This window comes from Apteryx mantelli, chromosome 1, assembly GCF_036417845.1.
Source record: "Apteryx mantelli isolate bAptMan1 chromosome 1, bAptMan1.hap1, whole genome shotgun sequence".
In the NCBI taxonomy this organism is placed as follows: Eukaryota; Metazoa; Chordata; class Aves; order Apterygiformes; family Apterygidae; genus Apteryx; species Apteryx mantelli.
The window spans coordinates 139,369,883-139,392,805 of NC_089978.1; the positions used below are offsets into that span (position 1 = coordinate 139,369,883).

General features: G+C 39.0%; 1 protein-coding gene across 1 annotated transcript in view; it reads right to left on the reverse strand.

Moving 5' to 3' along the window:
* ANO2 (anoctamin 2) overlaps positions 1–22,923 on the reverse strand; it is a 188,171-nt gene that overhangs the window by 21,877 nt on the left and 143,371 nt on the right. Inside the window, exons 14-18 of the mRNA XM_067289841.1 lie at positions 19,986–20,187; positions 15,401–15,512; positions 13,967–14,024; positions 12,959–13,059; positions 2,389–2,537 (exon numbers count right to left, since the gene is read on the reverse strand). Coding sequence (XP_067145942.1) covers positions 2,389–2,537; positions 12,959–13,059; positions 13,967–14,024; positions 15,401–15,512; positions 19,986–20,187 — 622 coding nt within the window. The remainder of the gene's footprint in view (positions 1–2,388; positions 2,538–12,958; positions 13,060–13,966; positions 14,025–15,400; positions 15,513–19,985; positions 20,188–22,923) is intronic.

Below are 22,923 nucleotides of genomic sequence, written 5' to 3' on the forward strand. Positions count from 1 at the left end.
CAGTTGTAACTATCGAGGACATTGGCATAGTACTAACCATGTTAAAACCAAACCAAATCATGAATGATATTTTCATTGAACAAACTCAATACTTTAAAGTTTCTTTCAAATAAAAGCCATAGGAATTGAATCCTTGACTTCCAGGAAGCAGAAAACTCTCTAATGCTATATCTCAACTCAGTTACTGTGGCCATACTGGTCTCAGATCCTAAATCAGAGTCATTAAATAATAATCAAATGTTTTGCCAAGTCAGATATCAGCAATCCACACCCCTAACAAAGAAAGCATATATTTCCTCTCTTACAGACATTGCATTATGAGAGAGGCATTTCTGAGAAGCAGCAGATCCCAGCTCCTGGATCCCGCTGAGTAGAAACCAGGAACTGCTGTCTCACTGACTGTGTATTTTCCAATAGTGTGACTGGTGGCATCTTGCCACTTAAGAAACAGTAGAACCTTCTGGGTTTTCACCAACATGCTTAATTTCTAATGTGGAAAAGCAAACTGTAGACTAGTACACCAACCTTGAAAGAGTACTGATCCCTGCCATAGTTTATCAGCAATTTGTGTAATTGTGAAAACACAAGTGCATACATAAACATGGATGATATACACATGGTGGGCACCTGCTTTACATAATTAGAACACTGCTGACTTTAATAGAGTTGCTCCCACTTTATAGTGGTTTGAAAGATGACCAAATATCTGGCAAGTACAAACCACTAGTGACATCAGTCACTCCAACAGGCTGATGCATGCAAGTATGCATATGGTGTTTAAGAAGCTAGAGAATGTGCTGGTTAATGAACTGGTCTGAAAAGTGGGAGACTAAGAAATAATTCCCAAGTGTGCCGTAGGCTTCCTTAAGAAGTGTGGCCAACTCAATTTCTCTGTGCCTCAGCTCTCCATGAGTAAAATGGGAGTAACAATTCTCCAGTCTGCTCTCTTTCTTAGCTGTTCTAGAAGTTCTTTTGGGCTGAAAGTTCTGTCATTGTATATCACTGTAGATTTTAATGTAAGCATGGCTGGGAACACTGTGTACATGATTCAATCTCCAGTAAATGGTCAGTCATGAACTGACTAATCTGAAAAGATATTCCTACAGTTTTCTATTATAAAGAGCAATGTTTCCATAAGAAAATACATATGTATGTTTGGGGATCTATGTATTTTTACTATATTTGAAGCATTAATGAACAATTTTAATAAACTTGGGAGGAGTTACCCCAGAAGGTTATGCTGCCATGCAGAAAGACCTTGACAGACTGGAGAAATGGGCAGAGAGGAACCTCATGAAGTTCAACAAGGGGAAAGCCCAGTCCTGCACCTGGGAAGAAATAACCCTATGTACCAGTGGTTGGCCCCAGTACAGGCTGGAGCCAAACAGCTGGAGAACAGCTTTGCAAACAAGGACTTGGAGCTTCTGGTGGACAACAAGTTGACCATGAGCCAGCAATGTACCCTTGCAGCAAAGAAGGCCAACAGCCTCCTGGGCTGTTGCCAGGAAGAGCATTGCTAGCAAGTCGAGGGAGGTGATCCTTCCCATCTACTCAGCACTGGTGAGACCACATCAGCAGTACTGTGTCCAGTTCTGGGATACCCAGTACAAGAAAGAACATACTGGACATACTGGAATGACATACCGGGGGTGAGTGGGGGTGGAACACACTGGAGGGAGTCCAGCATAGAGCCACTAAGATGATTAAGAGACTGGAACATCTGACAAATGAGGAGAGGCTGAGGGAGCTGGGATTGCTGATCCTGAAGAAGAGAAGGCTCAGGGGAGATCTTATTAATGTGTAAAAATACCTGAGGGTGGAGGGATGTGGAATTAAAGAAGACGGAGCCAGACTCTGCTCAGGGGTATCCCATGAAAGGACAAAAGGCAATGGAAACAAACTGAAATACAGGACGATCTATTGAAACATAAGAAGAACCTTTTTTACTGTAAGGGTGGTCAACACTGGAACAGATTGCCTAGAGAGGTTGTAGAGTATCTGTCCTTGGAGATATTCAAAACCTGACTGGACAAGGTCTTGAGCAACCTGCTGTAGTTGACCTGCTTTGAGCAAGGGGCTGGAGTAGATGATCTCCAGAGGTCCCTTCCAACCTCTGTGATTCTGTGATTCTGTGAATTCTATGCACTGTTCTCAGCTGCGGACCCTCAACTCTCACAATACAAATATCCACAGCTACTAGGTCTCATCACTGCTGCTACACTGGTAATGTGGTAGAGTCTCATACCTCACCTTTCTTACATGCGATTTTTACAAAGCTACAACAGTGTTTTTTTCCTTCTGTTGTGCTAACTTATGACATATATGCTACTTTGGTCCTGTGGAAAAGTATGGTTGTTGAAGAAAGGAGAAGGAATTCAGAAATCTTACTCATTTCCATGTATTCTGGAGTCAGCCCAGTGAAAGGTTCCAAGCTGTAGTCAAGATCCCATTGCTGAGGGTCCTTCGACTGGTTGGTGTTGATTTCCTTTGTCTCAGTTCTTTCATCCTTCAGCTTCCTGAAGAGCTTCTTTAACTTCCTGAGGAACAAAGAGCCAGACTGAAACAATTTTTTTTTTTCTTTACAGGATTCGGCCCAACTTTTTGCTCTGCAATACAAAATGTGTATCACATTAATTTGGTGCCCCACAGGCTTATTTTGCACCATCCTCTGAAGTTATGGTGCTGCTTATTGCCAGATGACAGGCTGCTGGATGAAATAGTTCCCATGTTACTGTGTCACAAGGTGAGTTACGATGGCATAACACTGCTGCAATGGAGTTGAGCCCATTATTCTTTAATAATTATTTATCTTGAGATAGATATTGAACAGACATCTTCTCAAGACTTAGATGCCTTGGGCAAATATTATTAATAATCTCAAAAACATCAGACTGTGCATCTCTCCCTCAAGAAAGAAAGAAACAAACAAAATAACAGAAGATAATGTGAAACCTTCATACCACATACCTAGCACAGATGCACTTCTCTTTCATATTAAAACTTGGGAACTTCCGTATAACATATCTTTAAGGTCAAAAGGATGGAACTTATTTCTGAGTAGGAATGCATTGATTCCTAAACCTGGTGAACTTATGAACTTAGTAAAAATGTCTGTTTTACAAAAGAAGAGGAAATGAGCTCATTTGCTGATAGATCTGCAGCACTGGTAGAAAAGAAGTCTCTCTTAGATGCTGATAGGTCCAAATCCATTTATGACTTTAAAAATGAATATCATAACTTAAAATCAGCCTTGTGATCAACAGAAAATACATACAGTTTCTCAGGTTCCAGTGTTCTTTGGGCACAGGAACATATACTCGAGTGTATTTAAATAGGCCAAAAAAAGTTGCATACGGAACTTTAAAGAAGAAGCTGTATTTTCTTCACCCAAAACAATGCTACAACTAAACATATACCTATCAAATGTAAACAATGTCTTAATTTTACTAATGGCCTTTCAGCTTGAAGGAAGTCAATTGCCTTGTATCTGCCTAACATCCAAGCAGAGGTCAAATGGACAGAGAGAATGAGATTCATAACAGAGTTTTAGCAAGGTCAGTCAATTTTGGTCTCATAATGATGTGTCATTCCTTTCGTGCACAAACAGAAATTCTATTTTAGTCACTTCAGATTCAGTAACATAGAAAAGTGCTCATAGAAAAGTGTTACTTGTGATATATATGATAACAACCTCTTCATGACTCCACTGAATAGCTGATACTGGAACTCAGTGGGAAAGAACTGGAACTAGTTAGGACTTTTCTGAAAATTTATTCCTAAATTACTGGAAACTACATAATTATAGAGCTATTAACATCAAACTTGAAAGATTTCACTGTATTTCTGAAGTTGTCTTTTTTCCTGAGAGTTTACTGACCATATATAAGCCAAAACATGCAATCTATGTAAATCCTAGAAAACTTACTTCACCAGGGATTAGATGCCTTATCTACTTTCACAACTGTGTAATCTACCTTTAGGGATTTTTTGCAAGAGTTTAGAGGTTCTAAACTTGTATTCAGTATGCCTTAGTGTGCTTAAACGCCGAAACATTGAACTAGAACCGAGCCATTGTAATGGTGAGATTTGGAAATTCCTGATTTGTGATCAAGAAATATTTCTGCTATCTGAAGAGGATACATCTTGCAAGACCAGATACACTGGTGAGATGTCCACCCCTGAAGCAGAAAAGCAAAACACTTTCCTACCAGTTCTTGAGTAAACACAGATCAGCTAACTTTCCCAGCCTCCAAAGATCAGAAGAGCTTATATCTGACAGTCTCATTTTGATCGTGTTTTACAACAACAACTGTCATTTTGGCTAGACTATAAATTACTCACATGGATGAACAATTATTTGTGCAAGCAGTCTCAGTAGGAACAGTAGTATCAATCACTGTCCCATTGAGATGGGGATACAAATTTCATGACATAGCCATATACATGAACTTCATAAGTAGCATAATCTCAGTGTAAAATGAATCCATATATAAAAGAAGAGTAAAGAATTCCCAGTGCCCTCCACAGATGACATTTTAATTGTACAAGCATGATAACTTTGTGCTATTTTACGCACTGAGAAATTCCCGTTGAAAAAATGTAAGAGTAAGATATTTCTCCAAAATTAAGGAAGCTGAATCAAACATGAAGATTTATACTTGTATTTCCTCACTTTGCAGATGAAGTTTATCTTTCACAGATATGCATAGCATAATTTTATAGCTCTTCACATATGTGCAGTATGAGTAAAAATCCAGATTAATTCCAGTGAAGTGTTGCCAATGGTATAAGCAGGATTCCCCCACAAAACTTTCTCCCACAGCTTGCAATAAATCCTTTGAACTAGAAGTGTGTGGCCTGGAGACAGGAGCACATAGGCAGATGGTCGGGGTTTTCATTTGTACCTCCAGTTAGCAAAACCATTTTCTCACACCCTAATTTAAGTAGCAGGGCAAGGCTGGCTGGCAAACACTTACACTAAAGACTTTGCTGGCTAGGTTTATTACTTTGTTCATGAAAATACCCTGAGTTATGCAGGAACACTAGGTCATCACATAGACCAAAGCTTGATAGCAGCCTGGAAATGACCACACTGACTTCAGAACTTCTACAAAGTCTGGTGTTATTGGGGGTCCCTTCAATTTCATCACCAGTACAGGGGTAAATTGGATATTTGGGCTGAGGAAATGGAGATCAGCAGACATTCTCAAGACAGACCTAAATTGTGTCAGGCCCAGGAATACAAAGCCGCAAAGATCAACAGATGTACTCTGACTTTTGTTCCAGGTGCAGCTGAGGACATAGCTCACAAGTATGATTATAACAGCCTCAGTACTTTGGCAATACCCAGATATATTGGGACTAACCAAATACTTTGAGTACCCAGAACACTCAGTTTACATAATTTTAATAAATGGGAGGGGGTGGGGGTGTTAAAATACTCTACGAGAAAGAACTAAATGTATCCTTCCAAAGACATTTACCTTCTACTTTATGCAAACTCAGCCATTTCAAGATACCAAAATTTCCTCTTTTTTTCCCTCTCTGCTTTTATGGCAATCAAGGGAACTTGCCTCTGACAGAGGTGATGTAGTATTCAGAGGATAGGAGGCTGGGGACAAGATTTAAAACAGAATCACAGAATCACAGAATCACAGAATCGCTGAGGTTGGAAGGGACCTCTGGAGATCATCTAGTCCAACCCCCCTGCTCAAGCAGGGTCACCTAGAGCACGTTGCACAGGATTGCATCCAGGCGCGTTTTGAATATCTCCAGAGAAGGAGACTCCACCACCTCTCGGGGCAACCTGTTCCAGTGCTCTGTCACCCTCACAGTGAAAAAGTTTTTCCTCATGTTCAGATGGAAGTGTCTGTGTTTCAGTTTGTGCCCATTGCCTCGCGTCCTGTCACTCGGCACCACTGAAAAGAGTCTGGTCTCATCCTCTCGACACCCTCCCTTCAGATACTTGTACATGTTGATAAGATCTCCTCTCAGCCTTCTCTTCTCCAGGCTAAACAGGCCAAGCTCTCTCAGCCTTTCCTCAGAGGAGAGATGCTCCAGTCCCCTAATCATCTTTGTAGCCCTTCGCTGGACTTGCTCCAGTAGTGCCACATCCCTCTTGTACTGGGGAGGCCAGAACTGGACGCAGTACTCTAGATGTGGCCTCACCAGGGCTGAGTAGAGGGGGAGAATCATCTCCCTCCACCTGCTGGCAACACTCTTCCTGATGCACCCCCCCAGGAGACCATTGGCCTTCTTGGCCACAAGGGCACATTGCTGCCTCATGGTCAACTTGGTGTCCACCAGCACTCCCAGGGCCTTCTCCGCAGAGCTGCTTTCCAGCAGGCCAACCCCCAGCCTGTACTGGTGCATGGGGTTATTCCTCCCCAGGTGCAGGACCCTGCACTTGCCTTTGTTGAACTTCATGAGGTTCCTCTCTGCCCACCTCTCCAGCCTGTCCAAGTCTCTCTGAATGGCAGCACAGCCCTCTGGCGTATCAGCCACTCCTCCCAGTTTTGTATCGTCAGCAAACTTGCTGAGGGTGCACTCTGTGCCTTCATCCAGGTCATTGAGGAAGAAGTTGAACAAGACTGGACCCAGTACTGACCCCTGGGGGACACCGCTAGCTACAGGCCTCCAACTAGACTCTGCGCCACTGATCACAACCCTCTGAGCTCTGCCATTCAGCCAGTTCTCAATCCACCTCACTGTCCACTCATCTAACCCACACTTCCTGAGCTTGTCTATGAGGATGCTATGGGAGACAGCGTCAAAAGCCTTGCTGAAGTCAAGGTAGACAACATCCACTGCTCTCCCCTCATCTACCCAGGCAGTCATTCCATCATAGAAGGCTATCAGATTGGTTAGGCATGATTTCCCCTTGGTGAAGCCATGCTGACTACTCCTGATCACCTTCTTTTCCTCCACATGCTTGGAGATGGCTTCCAGGATGAGCTGCTCCATCACCTTTCCAGGGATGGAGGTGAGGCTGACTGGCCTGTAGTTCCCTGGGTCCTCCTTCTTGCCCTTTTTGAAGACTGGGGTGACATTGGCTTTCTTCCAGCTTTGGCTTTCTTCCAATCAAAGAATCCCCATTATGCCCTTCCAGCATATCCCAATTAATTTCCTAATGTGAGGGTCTCTCAGAGGAAAGTGAACAATGAGTTCAAGACAGTGTTAATTTCTGTTCCAATAAAATGATATGAGCTATAAATGTCCCTCACATTACCATGGGCAGATGAGACTGAAGTGCATCTCACTGTCACTGTGCAGCAGCTGAGATAAAGTTTGGGTGTGCTGAGAAGTGAAGTCTGTGCATGTGTGATCTAATCTTCTAGTTATAGCACCACGGAGTCATGTGATGGAGTTTAACACATATCCATAACTCCCATGAGAATTCTGTAACTAAAACAATAGTTGTGTTTTATGTTTATCTGAGAATGCACTAAATCCAGGGCTCAGTTACTGAGAATAATTTTTAATTTTTCATTATGATCTATCTATATGCCAGTCATGAGGAGCACAACATTGAACTATTTTGAGTTAAGCTTTGAACAGTTTTTAATTTTTATTTTATGCAATTTTTTAAAGGATCAGCAAATTGAAAGAGCGCCAAACTAATTCTTTTCAAATTTTCCACAGAAATGTACCTTTGTGTCATATCCAAGCATGTGAGGTTTCAGACCAAACAGAAGTGTGTCAGAAAATTAATGGAACAGAGAATAGGGAGTTGCACTGGATAGATACTCTCAGGGTTATTCTCTAGCTATACAGCAGTGGAGCAATGAAAATGAGTTTTGCAGAATTCTATAGCTGCACGTATGATTGTGTTATTAAAACTGAGTAAGATCTTCAAATGTGCATGTGTGAAACCTGTTTTGTAATTACTCAGATCAATATTTTTAAACAAAGCTGAAAGCAATCAAGAATCAAGAGCAGTTTTATCTTCTGATTTCTGCATGCCAGGCAGCCTCACCAGGCAGAAAGAGGTAAATTTGCCCATTTGAAATGAGTTTCTGGGAACCTTTGTGCTGAAGAGACACAAGCAGGGAAGTTTCATGATACCTCTAGTAGCCACCTAAATCTGGACAATTATTTCTGGTCCTTTTGCTAGTGAATGTTAAAAAGCAAGAAAAGATCTTGAGGAGAATGAATAGCATGAAAGAAGACTGCACGGAGGATCAGGGAGAAAGAAAATGAAAAACAGAGGTTTTGTTAGGATTCTCTCGTGCAGTTAAAAGTGGTGCTGCAGCTGCTCACAAGGGGTTGGCATCAAACTGTTGTATTAGATAGGAGATGGGGACATGGTTTAATTACGCTGTCTGTAATTTTGAAAATAACAGATAAGCATTGCATGACTCAAGGTAATCATCCTAAGAGTAGAAAATCACTGCAGAAAAAAGTTCCAAGCCTGAAAAGCTCACAAGCTTTGCAGAAAAAACAGATGAGGACAAGGAGAGACAAATTGCAACCCAGTGGTCATGGTTGATCATGGTTGGGCATAACGTATATGCTTATATGAAGCTTTATTTTAAAAAACAAAGAAGTGATTCTGTAGTTTTCTATTTATAGTAAAGGGTAGGATCAGAATTTGAGGGAAGTAGGGGAGGTCATAGAGGTGACTTAGGAAAAAAGGGGAAATTTGTGACGTAAGACAGAACAGAATGTAAAGAGATCAGAGAGAGCAAATAGCTGGAGACAGGTTGAAATAGGACAGAAGCAGAAAAATTATTTTGTCAGCACAAGTCTTTGTGTCTTCAGTGCCTGTGCAGTCCCTATAATGTTGCTCCATCAGAGCTTGCCAGAAAGATTGGGACTGAGATCAGTTCACCAATTTCTCAAGACTCTCACAGTTAACAAATGCCCTTAGTCCCTGCAAAGGCAGATCACCTGTGACTGTCACCAAGGAGTGAATTTGAAGTATTGTAAGGCAATACTTGCTAGAACAGAGATGCAAATGGATATTCTGCTTGAACTTCAGTGCAAGAAAGATGAGAAAAATAGAAACAAAACCTCCAGAATCCAACCTCCAGAGATGAATGATTATTTATGCCAAGAGGTTTTTAAGTCTATCCTTACTAGTTGATGCTTTTTCCTTTGCAGCATGCTAGAAAATGGTACAGGGAGAAATCTAGACAGAAAGTGCTATTAGATTATGTAGCTGGAGCACCATATATCTGGAGAAGAGGAAGGGAGTGCAGCGACTCAAACTCTTGTGACCTTGCCTGGACTTTTTTTTTGCTGCTTGGCAGAAGGAGCACTGAACATTCTGGATTTCCTACAGCCATATTCCTGCAGTCTGTTCCCACAAGGGAACAGCTTTCCATGTGCATAGGGAAGCGGGTAGCAGAAGAAGGCAAGGGGGAGAAAGAATCACTTTAATCTCACCCTGTGCCACAAATTTATGGTCTAGTCATGTTTCCTTCGCACACTCAGACCTCCTTCTGAATTCTGTAGGAACTTTAGTTGTGTTTGGTATTTACTGACTTTGCAAACAGACCAAAAAAAAAAAAACCCAGAAAAAAAAAAGAGCTTTAATTAGCAAAATTTTATATGAGGTGAAATGCAACAGAAAAGATAGCAGGTATGAAAGGGTGTCTTCAAATGGATTTTATTGGCTCTTGGTATTCCGACCCAACATAGTTAAGTGCATTTTGAAATAAGTGATGGAAACCGATGTTGAATAAAAAGGTTGAAATCATGGCCCCACTAAAGTCAGTGGAAGTTTTTCATTGACTTCAATAGGGCCGGGACTTCAACTGAAAGGCTTTTTCACCAAGGTCAGAGACAGAGAGCAATAAAATAACCACATGGACTTTTTGCAGTAAGTTTAGGAACAGAGAATAGGAATAGAGGAGTATTAAAACAATTGTAGAGCAAGCCTCTCAAACCCTGCAGCATTTTAGGGTCAATTTCTATGGAAACAGTAAAAGAATTATGGTATGTGACACATCTGAGTGAAATGTGGCATATTTACATCTGTTAAACTTGCAAATTCCAGCCCCCCAGAACGCACATTTCCATTCAAGAAGGCTTAGCTTTTAATAATTCCAATGTCATTGCATTCACCTAGCTGTTCTGATATTCTTGGACGCAGAGATGGAAAAAGAAATCACAGAAAGGTTTATAACACCAGAAAGTCACATCTGTCATAGCTATGGAGCAATTTCTCCAGATATGTACTGGGAAAAGGCTAGGTGTGTCCTAGTGACTGTGCAATGCAGAGCTGCCATCTGAAGTTTAACATCAGAGCTCTCTAGCCAGCACTGGCTGTGGATAAGCTAGCATGAAGAAACCAAATGATGGTTCCCAACTGTGGCAGCATTTGGGGAGCTAGAGACCTAATGAATGGCTGTTGCATATGAACACAGGGTATCACCTGCTTTATTGTATTTTACCAGTAAAAGAGGCAATAACTGGGAGTAAGGCTCTTCTGCGATTAAAATGCTTTTGGTTTTATTATGAATGAAATCAAAAGCTTTTCTGGAAATAACTCTAGAAACTCCCAGGTTTCAATAGGGAAGAGAACCCTTCTGGTTTGGGTTACCTTATAACTTAGCAGAGAGATTCTTGCATGTTACAGACGTCTAGAGGACAGTTCCAGATTCTAAAGAACAAATGATCATTTGTGATAGTCCATTCTGACTCTTCATATGGGTAAGCTTGATTGCAGCATGTGTACTCTGCCTTCAATGAAAATATTGGCAGCCAGTTGAAGAATTAATGTTATTCACTCTGACTCTCATTCCTTCCCAAATAGGCACAAAGCAACGGAAAAAAAATAGGGCTGCCAAAACAAGATAGAAAAGACCAGTCTATCTTTCTGCCACAGAAGGATTGCAGCTTACAGTGCATTGCTTCTGCAAAAGTAGACCCTGGAAAATGTAGCAAGGCCCTGATGATACTCTGTGAAGGAAAATAAAAAGCTCTGCAGTAGAAAAAACATGATCTAACAGAGGAGCTGAGCTGATAATAAGAGATTACCAAGGCAGGAGGCCAGGCAAAAAAGACCAGCGGTCAGAGAGCATGAGGATATGTTCATATACACATCTGCTACATCTGCTAACAGTGGAAAGTCCAAGTGTAGTAGATTAAGTGTGTAACATTGACATGCCACAATCACTACTTGTGCAACACAGTGACTGTGCATGTTTGTAGTGCTAATTTCTCTGGATTTATTTGCATCCAGCAGCCCTATGGACAGTTCTATGAAAGTCTGACAGATCAAGACTCAAAGCGTGTCTGTCTGTGTGTATGCCGGGCAGATGGGGTGTAATAAAGCACCACTAAGGATGTAGTCCAAACCAGTAGAGTGGTTAATGCAGAAATACAAGGCTAATTCTGATTTAATTAGCCTGAGCATTCAGTATAGCTCAGTTCTTCCCCTGGTCTAAACAGGTCTGGTGAGACGGGCTGAGCCCCACAGATATGTACTTGGTTTAGGTAAGAATGGGATGAGCAAAGGAAAACCAGATTTGTTTATTTCAGGATGACAAGATAGCATTGTGACTGCGAGGAGGTGTTTCTCCAGAGAGGATGAAAGTAAGTTTGTTTTTAAACAGTTATTCAGTTAAAAAAAAATGAGGTTGCCATAGGTTGCTGCAGAAGTGTGGGGGGAGCAGGAATGAAAGAGGAAAATGGGATGAGATTGTCACATTCTTGCATCAAGAGTTGTAGTCAGGGCACCGAGAAATAATTTAACATTAGTTTTCTGTTTTGACTGGATCAACCTCTGCTTTCCTGAATCAAAGATAATAAAAATAGTATTTCAGCATCATAAAATTCCCATTAAACAAGCCCAGTAGCAGTATGTTTTTGGAAGAGGGTTTGCACTGAGAAAGCTCTAAGCCTTCAACGTATCAGGTACTTTGGGAATGATTTACCACCCTTTTTTCAAAATAAACTAAAACTCAATAAGATGTAGACAGAAAACAGACCTCCCTAGTGAACTCTGACACAACAATAATGAAACCATCCCTAATCCATATTTCATTTGTTCAGGAAGGTTTTTTTTTCTTTCCATAGAAATTACTAAAAAATAAATAAATAAAATAAAAATGCCAGGGCAAAAGAGGAAAAGGGCCCAGTCTTTAAATATTTCATCATTCATCTTGGTTTCTAGATAGCATCTCTGAGGCCTTCCATAGGGATGTGATCCAAAAGCTACGTACACCAGTGGAAAGACTCTGACTAAACTCAGTGGAGTCAAGGCTTGCATCTAAGCCAGACCCTTCATCCAAGGCAACATTTCACAGAACGTTGCCATCAACAAGGATGATTCAGTTAACAGAAACAAGGGCAAACCTCCCAAGAGGCAGCAACAGGGCATTCTCAGTGGAGTCTCTTGCCTGAAAAAACCCTTGCCACTGGAAATGGACCAAGAGAGATTTCCTGCTGCATTTGGAGCAGAGGACACTGTGCACTGAGTATCCTGTGGCAAAGACAGCTGCTGAACCCAGCTCCTGCATCATATAGTGACATACTGACATACAGGCATATTAGGAATGTGCGGACTTCATCTGTAAAACCAGAAAATAGTCATAGATCAAGTAATCCATTTTAACACCTTTTATGAGCTATTGCTTTTCTCCCACCCACCTCTCTTCTGCTTTATACCGATTAATATTCCATGCTACTGCCCTGAAAGCTTCTCTAAAACTTCTCAAGAGATCCATCATACCTTTCCTGTTTTATCATGTTTCTAAAATTAATTTAGATCAATTATTTAATATATTCAATCATTTTCTTTAAGCCATTTACTGCAGATATAGCCAATCATTCAACATAAAATACAGCCAGATCATTTCATCACAACCAAAAATGTGATTTATCATCACATTTAATTAGAACCCACTGAAGTTAGTGGCAAAAGTCCCATCCAGTGGAATAAGGATCAAGCCTTTAATTTATAGTGTCATAGGAATAAGCGCATGGTAATGGAGAAGGCTGAGATACATACGGGATTCCAATTTCAAAGAGATTGTTTTGAATCAGCTGTTTTCCAAGCATAATGATGCTCAGCTGAATGCAGAGTTCCATCAAACAGCCTCCTGGAGCACACTGTAATTAAACAAAAATGCACAGTGTGAAGGGAGCAAGGTAACACTTAATATGTTTAAAAGTACCCACCTGGAAGATCTATCTATGTGAGCTTGCAGACCCTGCTACTGATTCATGCAGGAACACAGAACTCATTGATCATTTCAATTCTTTCCTTAACAAGGTATTTCATCTCCACTAATAAAACCACATTATGAAAAATATGCAGAGCTCTGAAATTACTTATTGTGTCCTGGAGCTACTATATTTCCTTTTAAAGTATTTACTATATAATCAATGTAATAAACATAATGCAGTATCCCCAATTCTCTTCCAACCTGATGTCTCCCAAGGGAGGAGAAAATCTTCGATCTTGCAAAGACTTATGCATATGCTTTATTGCAAGCCCTTGAGTAAGTCTATTGATTTTCAAGGGAATACCCACATCAGTTAAAAGGAATTTTGAAAAAAATTATTTGCAGGTTTAGCACAAAATGGCTACAACTTTTTAGGCTGTTACAACTGCGAGTCTTCTAGTGATCCATAGTACAGAATAAGAACCCAGATTCAAGCCTCAGTTTTCTCATAGGCTTCCCAAGGGCCTTGGTTAAATCATTTAATCTGTTTGTGCCTTAGTGCCCATTTGTAAAATATAGAAATTGTGAAGCTTCACATATGAAGTGCTGTGCTTCACTGTGAAGTGCTCAGAATTACAGAGAGAGAGAACATATAGGTACCTCAGAGAGAGAATTTGGGTTTGACTATTTTTGACTATTTATGTTGAAAATTTAACATCTTGGTAAACTTATTTTTAACTTATTGTCTGTTTTTCCCTTGTTGTCTATATTCCACTGAAACACACTGCACATGTCTCTTTTTATTAAAGTTTTTTTTAATTTTTGCTTGTTTGAATTTCATGTGTACTTGCCTCTTCCATTCGATAACCATCAAACACATATACATAACGACCAGGGCGGCCAACAAATCTGAAAGCAATAACAATATATGAAATAATTAAAAAAAAAGAAAAAAATGTTAACTTTAACAACATATTCATTCATATTCATGTTCGTTCATATTAGCTAAAATATTTCAGAACTATCATCTACTTCAAAATAGATTTGAAAGAAAAAAACTAGTCAACTTTAATTATACAAAATGATTTCCAAGTATAGCAAGGCTGTACTTGTGCTTTCCTACTACATCTTAAAGATATATTTTTAATAATATGTTTCAAAAAAACCCCAAACACCTCTGTCCCTTGATTACAGATCACAAAAATGGGAACACATATCCTAAATCAGATCCTCTTGTATCTGAGAAATGCCCTGAAGACATTTTTTTACATATGTACAAACAATCAAGGCTCTTCTGACTAAACTGAGAGGAACAGTGAAATTGACTTTACTTAAGAGGTTTATAACCACACAACAATAAGAGAGTGTTAAAAATGAGAGAAAACATATTTTTCATTTAATGTCTTCTAATATTTACAACTTCTGGTAAAATGTGTCACTAATTCTTCAATCAGTGATGCTGACTAGGATTAGAGAAGAATAGAGATCAGCAAACTTTATAGCCCCTAAAAGGAAAAGCAAATTGGTATGAAACAATCCAGACAATGTTTTTAAACATTTTTGCAAAAGTTTCAGCAAACAATCACTTTTAAGCTCTCCATTCAAAAGCATGTGCAATACTGCAGATAACTGAGTCCCAAAAGACAATGATCCTGAAGCGACAGGAAATCATACTTATTTAGCAGAACAGCTGAATTAGCTTTTTGGTCAATCAGCTCATTTGCCAAAACATGCAGCTTCCAGTTAACTATAACGATTTCTTAATTTAACTTGATATGGGCAAATAATGCAAAACATGGAGAAAATAATAAGGAAAACAGTTCCATAATTTCAAAAGAAACAGGAAAATCTTTCTTTGTCAAATGATGCTTCAAGAAAAATTTACTAAAATGTGGAAAGCTTAGACCAATAAGCAGTATCATTCACTAATAAATGAAACTTCCTTTTTTAACTGAAAGGGAATAATTTTCTGAGGTATGGTTTATACTTATTAAAAAAACAGTTTCATTTCAAGTCTGTGCTCTACTTAGGAGAGAAAATGTATAGGGCTCCACATCAGGCCCTACCTTTCCAAAGCAAGCTCTAGACAACTCTGCTAATGGTGTTTTTTCATATCTGGCAAGGATGGCCAATCCCAAACTTTACTTAAGTAGCCCTTTCTGCCCATTTTTAAACATGGATCCACTAATACATATATAAAAAATGTATACCATGTGTATATTTAAATATATACATGTGTGTGTATATGCATATGTATATGTATAGATAAAGGACATTTAACCTACCTTCCTTTAAAAAAGGCAACATAAAAAATTGGTGCATAAGAATTCACAAACTTTAGTAAGAATGCCTTCAAAATCAGTCTCTCCTCAAAGGTTTTCTCTGTTTTCGGAACCTCTGGAAGAAAAATTTAAAAAAAAATGAAAATCACAGAAATCAATTAGTAATTATGTAAACATCCCTGATAAACCCAACTAACTAAACTAAACTGCACTAAACTAAACTGTAAACTTCAAGCTAATACTCTTTTTTCCTTTGTACTTTCACTTTGCACCAATGGCCACTAGTTCCTTCAGTTTCTGACTTCTGATTTCCAGAGAGTCTTTCCAAATTTCCAGATAGAAATTAAAAAATTCTTTGGTAGAAACAATAATAAAGACAGTATAATGAACCTGGTTCTCAGATAGGTCTCTGACAATTTATCCCAAATGGCTGTTGGCTGTCTATCCAATAGCTTGGTCGCAAAATAAAAACAAACCCTGACACATGGCCTGGACCTGACAACACCTCAGTTCTTTTCCTGGCTCTATCACTGCCCTGCTGAGAGATCTGGGCAGATCACATCACCCTCCTCTGCTTCAGGCCACGTCTTGAAATCTTGGAACAGACCTCCTCTGTCATGTACTCTGACATCTACTATGTCATCAAATATATAGTACTTTTAAATATATATTTTAATATATATACTAAGTATTGTTATGTCTACATTTACACAGTTCTGTTAGCTATCTGGAGTTTGAAGAAAAAATTAATTAGCTCTTGATATTCATTTGCATAAAGCTAAACTAGTATAGAGGGTCTTAATGTACATAAGCATACGCAGATGTGCATAAGTTAGCCTTTATACAACTGCAATAACAAAGTAATTCTCAGTTCATGAGTGGAGAAACTGAAGCACAAAGACTTTCATTCAGAGAAAAAAAAAACTAAAAAGCCTGCTTAACTTAGTGTGCTCAAGCCTTTTTTTCTATAATGGGTTTGTTTATGTATTTGATGTTAAACTCAAGCTCAAGTACCTTTCTGAATAAGGCATTAAGTGACCTGCTAATCATAACCCAAAATAAATGCACATTTTCTCTAATGCTTCTCCAATCACTCTACATGTTCTATACTTTTAATCTTCTTTAAGCAACTTCTAAAAATGTTTCTTGAACATTTTCAGCATATCATTACTCCGAACAGGCAGCCTCCCAGGATTGTTTCATTTCCATGGAAATTTTCTAGGAACAGATCTCCTAAGTATAAGATAGAAACTTTCCAATTTGACAGAATGATTTGAAAAGTTCCATTTTTAAGGATTTTGTCTGGGTTAAATTCTTGTACTGCCCATCATGAGCTTTGACTATTATGACAGCAGTTAATTTTACTGTGATAAGCTCTTGACTGAGCTTCTGTTGCAGAATGAAAGTATGACATAAAAAGGTAAATCCAGAGAATTAGTTTTAAGAACATTATTACAATTTGGCTGAACTTGTGCATTTTTGCAAAAACTCTCATATGTCCCCACTGCACAGCATTATTTGTGACACTTGCAAACACATTTTCATTAAAGGTTAACACAATCTGCTGAGCCCCTGAAGTTCTGCTCTAAGTCATCACTCATCTGTATGTACAAAAAAGTTTAAATAAATCTTCATAAGGAATTGAACAATTTGAAGATGAGCCTGCATGCTGGAGAGATCCTCAGGGCAACAGCACAGGGCAACAAGAATATCCAATAAAAGCAGTATAGCTTTGAAGTCAAGAGAGAAATATCGCAGCCTTTGTCTTATAGAGAATTTCCACAAAGATGAGCTCAGTCCCTGGATGGAAATTTGCACACCATGTATGGTTCCACAGACTCACTCACCTCTTCCCTCCCCACACTCAGATTTACTATACCACAGCAATAGAGGCATGCACAGGATTTGTTCTCTTGTTAGTGGGGTCTGCTATAGAAGCAATGTGTCCAGCCAGAATAGATACATTAGTAAGGGAGAAAGCTTTCGAAACAAACAACAACAAAAAAAATCAAATATATGGTAATTTGTGCAGCAGTGTTGAACCTTTGCAGGTATAGAACAAGTTGATAAATTTGTGATGTGGGCCTTAGTTCACCAAGCAATTGTTGCTTTTGCAAGACAAAAGCCCAGATAATTTTGATTTCTTCTCTGTTTCACTTGTTTTTCCTTGACCTGCATGAAGTTACAAGTGAGCAAATGAGTGGTAAATCAAGTTTGACACCTAGCCTCGGAACACTAGGATATAATTTGCACTTCTGCTGGTCATATCTGCAAGTATGGGAAGGTCAGTGGCCCATGTTGATGTTGCATGAATGCTTGTGCTGGGCCCACATGCATGGAGTCCTTAGGGCATCCTGTGCGAGTTCTCCATATTAATTACAGCTAAAGTATTACTCCTTTCCCCAAAGCACTGGCTTGGCAGGTATTGAAGTGGATGGCATTGATATCAGTGGTATTATTCTTATGCTTACAGACTTACTTAATTTTCTACCTGAATAAAGCTTCAATTTTGGGGTTGTAATGGGAACCTATGCTCCCTAAAGTTGTTTCTACCACCCAATAAGCATGTTCCTCAGCTTGTCTATAAACTGCAGTGTGAAAAGAGAATTGAGCCCATTTTGCTCTGCTCAGCAAAATGAAAGTTCACAAGGTAAGGAGCATTTATCAGCATGAATAAATTGTAATTTTTTTAAACATTGTAATTACAGTTTGTATCTCAGCCTAGCACTGGAGAAAGCTACATGAATGAACTTTGTAACTTGTGTAATTTGTAGCACTAGAGATTATTCAAGCTAGGTCTTTCTTAAATAAAACACCTCATGGTTAATTAAGAATGATGCCTAAATAGAGATGGCAGGATTGAAATTAAATGCAAAGTGACAGGGGAAGAATAGCCTGCAAGTGAGAAAGAAATTCTTGCTTCTTTCACAGTTGAGAGTGGTGCACCTTTTCAAGGATGAGATTTTCCTTCTGGGCTTCTCCCATTGAGGCAATGACAGTGAATGGCACTTCTCAGCCCTTGGTTATACTCTGCCAGAGAGGACAAGCCTCACCTTCATCTCTCTCTACTCCTTCTACGTAAGAGTTGTGCCGTTTCTTATCTGGGCGGGTGCAGTGGACAGCATTGCTCAGGTCACACACAGCTGGCAGGTTGTCGGTTGCATGAAAGCTGAAAAACTGAGTACAATTTTGGCTTGAATGTCAGTAAGCATTCAGCTTGCTTATGCCATTGGAGCAGAGTGCATTTATGCAACCCTGCTGCATTCTGCCTAAAGCCTGATGCAAAACAGAAACAAACAAACAAACAAACAAAGCCCATATGGTGGCATTCTGTGAAAATGCATTGCTTTGCCTTTGTTTCTTTCAAAAACTTTTGGAATTTAATCTAAAATCACAGGATTGTACTTCAAAAAATCAGGACTGGGCCTCTATTGTAACAACTAGATAAATCTGTAGTTTATGTTGCTCTTTAAAAAATAGGACTAAAATAGATGGTTTCACTTGTGGCTTTCAAAGTGTTTTCAGGAAGTGAGAATAAGAAGCACAGGTCTTAGAGTTCCTAAGGTTTTAATCTGTAGTCAGCTAGGTCCAACTAGCTTCGCATTACTGTAGTTTTACAGAGAAGGAATCTAAGGTTTAAGTGAATGAATCACTCTAAATTTTTAAAAAGCTTCTAATTTGGATGCCCATATTAGACACTCAAAAATTGACTCACAGACAGGCAAAGCACTTACTACCGTTAAAGACTTCTGTGGTTGCTGACGACTTTCAGTGTTTTGAATAACTGTCTTCATGCTCCTAGCCTTTGAAACATATAGAATTAGAGGTGATGTATAAACATGTTGGAAGAAATGATTAATGACAGCTATAAGAACCTCATGTTAGGACCCTATCTGTGAACAGCTTTGGTCTAACTGATATAACAATGCAAAACCCTAAGTGACATAGTGGTAGAAGGACTGACTTGCCTTAAAAAGACTTGTTAAGTATATTGCCAGGCTTATTACAATAAAAAAAAAATTTTTTTAAATCACACCCTTAACTGAAATAGCTGTTATTATCAAAAAGCCCAGCCCAGACAAAACACTATAATAGAAGAAAAAAAAAAAATTGAGGGATAGGCACCTGGTAAAAATCACACCAGAGAAATAACTGTTTTAGCATGAGAAGGATCCACAAGTGAAGCTTTACCAGAACCAGCAACATCTTTACAACAACTCACTGACTTTCAGTGAACCAGGGCCCTAGAGGCATAATTGTGTATCAAAATACATAGCAGGTATAAAATTCTCAACTGGCAATTTTGGCACCGAGCCAGTGCAATGCAAAATACTAGCTGAAATCCTGGCAATAGCACAGCTGCATTAACATGGCATTATGGCTCAGCTAATTATTCCTATTAGTGGCAAACTGCATGTTGTGGCTTAGACCCCTTGTTTACAGAGGCATGTCTGAGCATCTCACCCCATAGGCCTGAATTTTTTCACTGGCAGTCTTCAGTGGGAAATACTCCTACCAGAACCTCCTTGCATACTCTCATGTCAATACATGCAAGGTACTAATGAGGAATATGGTCAGATAACTTTACCAATTTCTGTTAGCCATTTGGCAACAGCTCCATAAATTTCATCAAGGATAAGTATCACAACCAGGTTAATGATGACAGCAGTTGCAGTCACAGTCACTCGAACATTTGACCTGGTTGTCTCATTTGTGCTGAATGACAAAGCTGCTGCTGTAGTAATTCGGTACACGATCACACCAAACACTGCTGAAAATGTCAGCATAATCTGCAAAGAAATGTATAGATTGATTAGTTCAAGCATGAGACTAGCATTTAAACAGAAGCATTGACGTGTATGTTGGGTTTGTTCCATGAATTGGTGTTGTGTGGTTATTTCTTAGAGCAACACAATAACAAGGGGATAACCAAATTAAAATGTGACAATTTAAAGCTCTTTAACAAGGGAAATAATGAAGAAAATAGTTGCAAAGTCCTGAACTGGCATAATAATTCCCAAAGAAGTGCAATTCCTCCGTAATTAAAAGCTCCACACATTAACCATGCAGTATTTATGGAACTAAGATAGTTTGGGTTCAAAGACGATATTAAGCAAGGACTTTTATCTGGCAATAGGTTCTGACAGCTTGGACCAAAGGGCCTACAGGTACATACAGTCACGTAAATAGGCTTCACTGGCTGGAACAACTCACCTGTGTGCTGTGTACTACCGAAGGGGCACCTGTGTTTGCTCAACTAGTGCCACAAATTAAAAACCATTTTTCCCCTTTAAGTCTGACCTAAAACAGTATTTATAGTTCTGTCCAGAAATCAGTTGGTATCCTGGGGTACTTCAGGGGCTGGCTCTGACCCATGAGATGAGGGAAGCCAGCCATGCTACTGAAGGTTAAGTTCTCACAAGAGGAATCTGAATTTCACAGGGCTGTGTTATTCTGGTTTCAAAAAAAAAAAAAAAAAACCAAAAACAATAAAAGAGGAATAAAAAAGCAAAATTTCATAGCAATAGCAGAAAACAGAGAGCAGATATATGTTTCTCTTTCATTTTTGCCTTTGGCAAGAATTCTAATGTACATTCATTATTTTAGGTAAAACATCTTGAGATCCTCAGGTGAAAGAGACTATCCAAATGTAAAGGATTAGACAATTATAATTATTTCAGTGGGCCTAAGGGCCCAAATTCACAACACAGGTCTAAGGAAATTTACCACTTCATTTTAATGACATAGCAATGGTTTGCTGGATCCTTGCATACAGGGGTAGATCATCTTATGAAACAGCACTATTGTGAAAGAACCAGAACAAGAATCAGAGCTATATTAAAGGTTGAAGATGAAAGCTGGGCACTTTTTTTTTTTGACAGAGAAATAGTAAACATACTAAAAATAATGATTTGGAGAAACTACTGGAGAAATCAGATCAAGTTCACAAGCACTTTTTGTGAGAAAATTGTTGCAAAATGTAAAATCTAATACAACATCTTATTTTGATTTTTTAAAAGAAATGTTTCATTCATTTAAAATGAAATGTATCTGAATGATGAGTTTTTGTTTCATTCAAATGTTGGTCTAAAGAAAAAAGTTAAAAGTCTAAACATGCAACACTGAATTGAAACATTTACAAATGGCATAAATATGGTTTCCTTCCTTTCTGTTGTTTTCATTGTGTTGAGAAAACAGTTTGATTGACATAAGCTAATCTTTTTGCCTGTTTTCTCTTTTTATTTTTCCTACCAAACAAGCACACAAAAAATCAACTATCTGCCCAGCTCTTGCAGTGACATAAGTAGTGCAGGAACACCAAGTTCAGAACTTTTATCTAACTTTTATCTGACTGACCTTTGCAAGTACTGATCACTACAGTATAGGGTAATCTCCCTAATAATGAAAGAAAACAAAATAGCAACAACTTGGCAGTGATCTAATTCTCCTTTCATCTCTAGAGTCCACCAAAATAAGAATAAAAGAGCCTCAGATCTTATTTTGGTTCACAGATTCGTTCTTCTTAATAACCTTTCAAATAGTCTTTTTCTGTCTCTTTCACCTGTGGTTTTCTTTGAAGCTTTTGCTATGGTGCCAGTAAAGCAAAGCCAGCAAAGCAAGCTTTTATGCATCATTCTGGAGGTGATGAGACCTCTGGGCCTCCAAAAACACCTGTCTCCACTGCAAACTTCCACCTAGAAAAGACAGCTTTACAGTTCAGAAAAAACAGAGTTGTCAAGAACGGTCATTGCTAAATAGGAAGCGGAAGTCTCGGGTCATGGAAGATGAATATTAAGATATTAAATCTGATCAAGTACTATGGGGATTCATATCAATGAGGAGAGAGTACTGGGAGAGGAGATATTATCAGAGGCTGGCACGTTGAGGCCTTGTCAATTCATGCAGTTCCATAGCAAGATATATTAAGTTACAACACTGATCCCTCTAAGTTATATAAAAAATAAAAGTTTCACTTGTTTAAGGAACAAAAACATTGTTTTTGCCAAAGCACAAAGGCTTCAGAAACTCCTCAGTCGCCTACCTGTTTTTTAAGCATCTGCTTAGGCACAGCTGGAAAAACACTCCTTCAGGAGTCTTCCTTATCTGTGCATCCAGCAAAATGAAAGAGCTGAGGAGGGCTTATAGGACTGATAACAACTGACAGCACAGTACTCACTCCTCAGATGGTAACTGGGAGGTACAGTCCTCTACCTTCACAGCATTGCTCCTATTCAGAAATTATACCTCTTGCCCAAATTCCATATCAGCCACCTTTCATTCAGGTACCTGTTCTGTTTTTTGTTGTCATTGTCAGCTTTTCATCTAGCCAGTTTTAAATCTTATGGTAGACCGTTTCTTCACTGAATACTTAAACTACTCTGACATTGACTAAATTGCTTAGAAACAGAGGTGGAAATTGGCTGCAAAAAAGGTCACCTACTGAGCCTGGCATGAATGAGGACAAACAGGAAAGCATACTAGATTGCAGAAGGAAGCTATAAAACTCTGTGGGCTAGACTGATACC